The sequence below is a fragment of the Bos indicus x Bos taurus genome, chromosome 23 (assembly GCF_003369695.1).
Source record: "Bos indicus x Bos taurus breed Angus x Brahman F1 hybrid chromosome 23, Bos_hybrid_MaternalHap_v2.0, whole genome shotgun sequence".
NCBI classification, from domain to species: Eukaryota; Metazoa; Chordata; class Mammalia; order Artiodactyla; family Bovidae; genus Bos; species Bos indicus x Bos taurus.
The window spans coordinates 7,774,486-7,780,485 of NC_040098.1; the positions used below are offsets into that span (position 1 = coordinate 7,774,486).

General features: G+C 56.3%; 1 protein-coding gene across 1 annotated transcript in view; it reads right to left on the minus strand.

Moving 5' to 3' along the window:
• LRRC1 (leucine rich repeat containing 1) overlaps positions 1 to 5,576 on the minus strand; it is a 135,167-nt gene extending 129,591 nt beyond the window's left edge. The window contains exon 1 of the mRNA XM_027524203.1: positions 5,364 to 5,576. Coding sequence (XP_027380004.1) covers positions 5,364 to 5,522 — 159 coding nt within the window. The 5' untranslated portion in view covers positions 5,523 to 5,576. The remainder of the gene's footprint in view (positions 1 to 5,363) is intronic.
• Positions 5,577 to 6,000: the final 424 nt, after the last annotated feature.

Below are 6,000 nucleotides of genomic sequence, written 5' to 3' on the forward strand. Positions count from 1 at the left end.
TGAAGCGACTTAGCAGCAGCAGCAACAGCCACCAGGCCTCAGTTTCCTCACCTGTAAAGCGGGGGGTGGCGGGCGGGGCCGTAGGGAGGAAAGGTGGGGGGCTGGGCTAACACAGAACAGAGTCAGGAAACAGCTAAGTGCTCAGCTGGGTAACAGGACAGGCTCTCTGCAGAAGGAGAACCGGCTCCCTAAGCAGAAACGCGTCAAGCTCTAAGGGGCAAGCGCTCTCTTGGACGCCCTTCCTCCTGGGCTTGCCTTAAATTATTTTCATTGTAATGTTACTTGCTGTGCTGTGCTTAGTCATTCAGTCCTGTCCAACTCTTTGCGACCCCGTGGACTGCAGCCCACCAGGTTCCTCTGTTCATGGGGATTCTCCAGGAAAGAATACTGGAGTGGGTTGCCATGCCCTCCTCCAGGATAATGTTACTTAAAGTCTGTCCAAATATAACGTTTTATATGCTTTAGCCCTTATAAAACTATAAGGTGAGACAATGTAAAAATCAGATTTTTTAAAAAAGCAGCAAAAAGAGAACTCAGCATGTACGATGCAACTATGTACGACGCACGGCTGCACATGTATGAACTACACCACCGCCTCGGAGCGGGCTCCCAGGGGCCCTGCACGGCCGCGCACCATGGGGCTGGGACCCCTCAGCCGTCCATCTGTCGCTCTCCTCTAGTGGACTGCCCTGAAACCCCATCCATCAACTCCCAGCCCTCATTTGATCCCAAGAGATGACTTCTGCACTAAGTCCACATCTGTCCTTTCCCCCTTGGCTACAACTGAAAGAGGGCACACTGGACATCAGCAGGAAATCCTTATGGCACAACACACTTGTGAGGTCACCTACATTTTACAGAATCTATGATTCCTTTAATTATTACTTAAAAGGATATTAAAATTTTAATTTTTTTTCAAATTCCCAGGAAATTGCCTTAAACTCCAGTTTAAAAGACATCGTTTCCTCAAAAATTAAGAGAATATTATATTTTGGTGAAAGAAGAGAACAGTTGTATAGATATTACAAATTTGTTATATGGAAAAAAACAGTTTCCTAATAAAAGTGCCTTACCATAATATCCAGAAATCTTAAACATCGCAGAGCTAACTGTAAGTGCTCTGCATGCATCCTCTCTTTCATCCCAGAAACCACCCTATAAGGCAGAAGTCACTGTGACACAGGAGGAAGCCAAGGCTTGAGGAGAGAATGCAGGTGATGCAAGAGCAGCCCCGAACTGAGCCAGCAGCCCCGCCCCTGCTGCTTCCAGACCCGCCCGGCAACGGTGGGACCCAGGGACAGGAGGGATGGAGGCAGGCTGAGTCCCTGAACCTGTGAGCCCGAAAAAATCATGGGCCCGGCCTCCAGCCGGGAACTGCTGGCGAGAGGAGCCACTGCACATTCAAACACAGTGGGCTGAAGACAAGGCGGACTTATTCTCAACAGATCACAGCTGAAGAGCCTGCAGTCACATTCATAGAAATTATGTTTATGATGCATGAAGATGACTTCAGAAAGACAAGGTAGTCAAAATGTCCAGCATGGGGGAACTCCCTGGCGGTCCAGTGGTTAGGACTCAGCGTTTTCACTGTTGGGGGCTCAGGTTCAATGCCTGGGGCGGGGCCGGGGGGAGAGGGGGAGGGATAAGATCCTGCAAGCCTCCCGGAAAAAACAAAAAAAACAAAAAAAAACTGTCCGGCACAAGAAGAGACAGAGAACAAAAGCAGGCAGGATAGGACACTGGACTCTGAACGTCTTTTCCAATCCCGACAGACCAGTGCACGGGAGAAGCTAGGCGTGGGAAGGGCGATCACAATGGTGAAGAAACAGCACAGTGTCCCTGCGACGGCGTGTAAGGACACATCCAGGCAACAGGCGTGCCCACGGTGTCCCAGACACTGTCCTCAGTTCAGCCACAAACTAAAACTCCCCTGCCCACGTGGAGCTTAAGCTCTGGTTGAGGAGACAAAGAATGAGTAAGTGAGGACCCAGTCTGGAGTCAGGGGGTGACAAGTGCTCTAAGGGCTAGGAAAAGAATAAAGCAGGATGCCAGAGAGAAGGAAGGGTGGGGGCAGATGGCATCTGGCAACCGTGGAACCATTAACTGAGCTCTAAGAAGAGGGGACAAGATGAAACTCAAGTCTTTAACCTAGAAAGGCTTGAGAGCGCTCGCTCCAAGTGTCTGATGCCTGGTAGACCAGGCCCTGCGATGCTCCAAAGAGACCACAGCAAACACACGTTTGAAGGCATCTGATAATCGTGCACACCGAGGGGAAGACCGATGGTGTCAGGAACGCAGAGAGGAAGGCAGGAGAGGCAGACAAAACCACTGCACCACGTGGGCGACCTTCGCTTCTGAAGACCTGACTGTTCTCTGACTACATTAGAGAAGGCCAGAGGCCACAGCAGTGATGAGCTTCAAGGGACAAGAAGCAGAGGAGGATCTGCATCAGACTCGGCAACCTTCATTCAACAGAAGAACAGGGGTTTACTGAGCAGGACCCACCGGACACATAACTCATGCTCCCAAGGGCGCACCTCAAGGTGTCTCGTTAACATACATCCGGAAGGGATGGGGCTGGGCGAGGGGACCAGCGAAAGGAGGGGACAGGGTGAGGAGGCTGAAGGTGAGGACTGAGTCCCCTGCAGCCATGAGAGGCTATCTGTGGGTGTGGCCCCTGCCGAGGGCACCGATGCAGGTTCAGCAAGAGGTCGGCAATTAGGTCAGTAACCACTGCTGACTCTGATGACGGGGGTGCCCGCTCCACCCACACCCACCACACTTGTACTAAAGTCACTGTCTCCCCACAAACTGCTCATAGGACTCACATTTTCTTTAATCTCTGTATCCCCCACAACTAGCAAAATCCTGGAGGGTCAATAAAGGCTCGACTGAGACCAAGCTTTCATGACAAGGATAAACCAGAGGGGCTGAATAACTGAGGGTCTGATGGGGGTGAGAAGCGGGCGAGGCCAGCTTCCTGTTCAGTTGGCAGACGCATGGCGGGGGAGGCAGGCAGGGGTGGCCACAGCGATCAGATCTCACTGGCTGAATAGCCCTGAAGGTCACTTCAGTCCTGAGTCTCGCTTTGGAAAACGAGGGGACTGGAGCAAACCAGAGGTTGCAGACCTTCAGGGAGAGGAGATGCTTTTCATGATGCTGAAGGCTAAGCTGCGTGCGCACCTTCGCTGTTGGGGCTGGGGGACCAAGGCTGCAAACAAACTGCAGAGGCGAGAAGGTACCACAGGTATGGCCACCACCCCAAGGGCCCTGGAGGAGTGTCAGCAAAAGGGGCCCCCTGGTGATGTGGCGGGTAAGGGGACGGGCTGGGGGAGGTCAGGCCAGCGGCGAGCAGCACCAATGAGCCACTCGGGTCTCAAAGACTGTGAATAAAACTCTGGTGTTTTCACGGCTGTTGCTGGAGTCTGACTTGCGCACACCCAGGACACAAGAAGGCAGGGAGAAACATTTTACACAACTTGAAAACTATAAAACTATTTTAAGAGCTGTAAGAGCAATTATCCATAAGCAAGACCTCTTATAACCTTTGAAAAGCCTTTTTTTACCATATTTACTGAGGGCGATCCAACTGTATTTTGAGCTTCTGAGAAGTTTCCATTTAGAATCAGTAGGAATACCTGGCACATCCAAACCCCATAATTTCCCATACCAAGCTGGATCCCCAAACATTACAGAAAACCCACAAACGTTGTGGAAGGCAGTAAAAAGCCAATCCAGTCACAGAAAATCTTCCAGTGCTACAAAGGAAAACAAACAAACAAAAACACCACAAAGAGCCCTGAAACATTTCTAGTCGAACAGCTTTTCCCTCAAGCTTTAATAAGTTCATTCTGAAGCCCTTGAAAAGTATTAAATTACATATTTGATATTCCTGACAGTAGAAATGCCTAAAATTTATTACAAGTTAAGGCAGTTAGTGAGCTCATGACTTTTAAGTCAAATTTAAGGCAGCTAAAGGCCAGATAAAACCATGTGTTTGAAAATGCCTGCAAAATAATAAATGCCGGAGGGAACTGGATGGCTTTTCTGCTTCTAAGCTAAATAAAGCTTGGGGGGTGGGGGGAGCTTTGCAAAGATCCTAGTGAGGATAATCCCCCCTCAACTGCACAGAGCAAACCATCCAATCACTTCTAACCAGGGAACAAGGAAAGTTAATCCAGGAATAATAACAACACTTGAAATATTGAGGAAAAACACAGTTCTGTTTAAAACCCTCTGCCGGGCCAGAGGACGAATCGGGTCATTCTAACAGGCCAGAACATTTGACTGCTGAGTGTTTTTGTGACCACGTCTCGGCTTTGTGTTAACAAAGGGTCCAGGAGGAGGACGCTCGGGCCTTCAGGTCTGGCCCCGCTGCCAGCAGCCTCCGCACTTCCTGCACACCTTCGGATCAAGCGCCCCGACTTCCTGCAGAGCCCTGGATGCTGGGCTACCTTCCTCCTTCGGGCTCTCTCAAGCTAATTTCCCCAGGCAGGCTCGAAGCGTAAAAGTTTCGCAGTCCCCGAGCGACCCTCCATTAAAGCACAATCAGCATGTGTCGCTTCGACAGGTCTGGCCGGATAGGAAGATTAATGCACAACAAACAACTCAGAAGAGGTAAATGCAACCCCTGCAAAGGCAGCAATCAGCAGGCTGAACGCCGCCGCTCCGGGAGCCCGGCGGCAAGGCTAGCCCGCCCGGCGGAGGCTCTGCTGGCATTCGCCGCGGTTCCTTTCACGCAACAGGTCCACGCAGAGCCGGGCACCTGCCCACAGCTCCGCCGGGGCAGCCCCCGCCAACCCCGCCCCGCCCCGGGCGGCCGGTCCTGGAGCCCGGGCGGGCGGGCCGGCCAGCCACGGCTCTTGCCCCCGACGAGGCCGGGAGCACATTCCTCGGGAGATGCCGAGATAGCACGGCCAGCCCGCGCGCTGCCCGCCTCCTCCTCCCGGCCCTGCCCGGGCCGGAGGGGAACCGCGCCCCGGCCGGCGATCGCGGCACGGCGGGGCCGAGGGGACCGGCCCCGGGAGCCGGACGCCGGGCCGGGCTCTCCCAGCCGGGCACAGTCCTGGGCCGCCTGGCCCCGCACTCGCCCGCTCACAGGTGCCGGACTCTGGTCTCTAGATGTGTATCCAGACGGCGTGTCTGCACAGGACGTCTCCACAAAGCGCACACGCTCCGGCGACCACAGCAGGTCGCTCCGTAGAGAAAGAAAAGGAACTTTGAGGAGGAAGCAGCAGGTGAGCGCAGGTAGACTTCGTGCCCGCGGGACCTGGCGGCCAGGCCCCCAGATGGCCAAGGAGACGGAAGGGGGAGCGGAAAGTAGGGGACAGGGCGGCAGGGCGCGCAGGTGAGGCCGCACTCACCTCCGGCAGCTCGCGGAGCTGGTTGGCGTCCAGCAGCAGCTCCTCCAGGCTGCGGGCGTAGCGGTAGACCTCGTCGGGCACGTAGAGCAGCGAGCAGTGGCGCCTGTCGATGGTCTCCACATGACGGTTGCACCGCCACAGCGGGATGCAGTGGAACATCGCCGCCCGCCGCCGGGGCCCGCGCCGCCGAGACCCGGGCTCCGCGCCCGCCCGGCGGCCGCGCTCCGCCCGCCGCGCACCCGCGCGCCCGTCGGCCCCAGGGCTCGCTCGCTGGCGCCTCGCGCCGGGCTCCGGACTCGCAGCCGCGCGCAGGCACCTCGGCGGGAGCCCCGCCCACCCAGCGCCACCGCCGCTTCCGACGCACCGCCCACCCGGGCCCCGCCCACCGCGGGCCCCGCTTCCGACACGCCGCCGCCTCGCCACTGCGCCTGCGCGCCGGCGTGGGGGGCGCGCGCGGGGCTGCTCGGGTCTGGGGGCCACTCCTCTCGGGGCTTTCCCGGTGGCCCGGAACCCGAGGGTCGGCCCCGCGGCAGCCGGACGCTGGCGGTGCGCGCTCGGGCTGGGCCCCGGGGCGTGTCCGGGGAGCACCTTTGAGGGGATGCAGCGGGGAGGGGGCGCGGCGGGCGGCGGGACAACT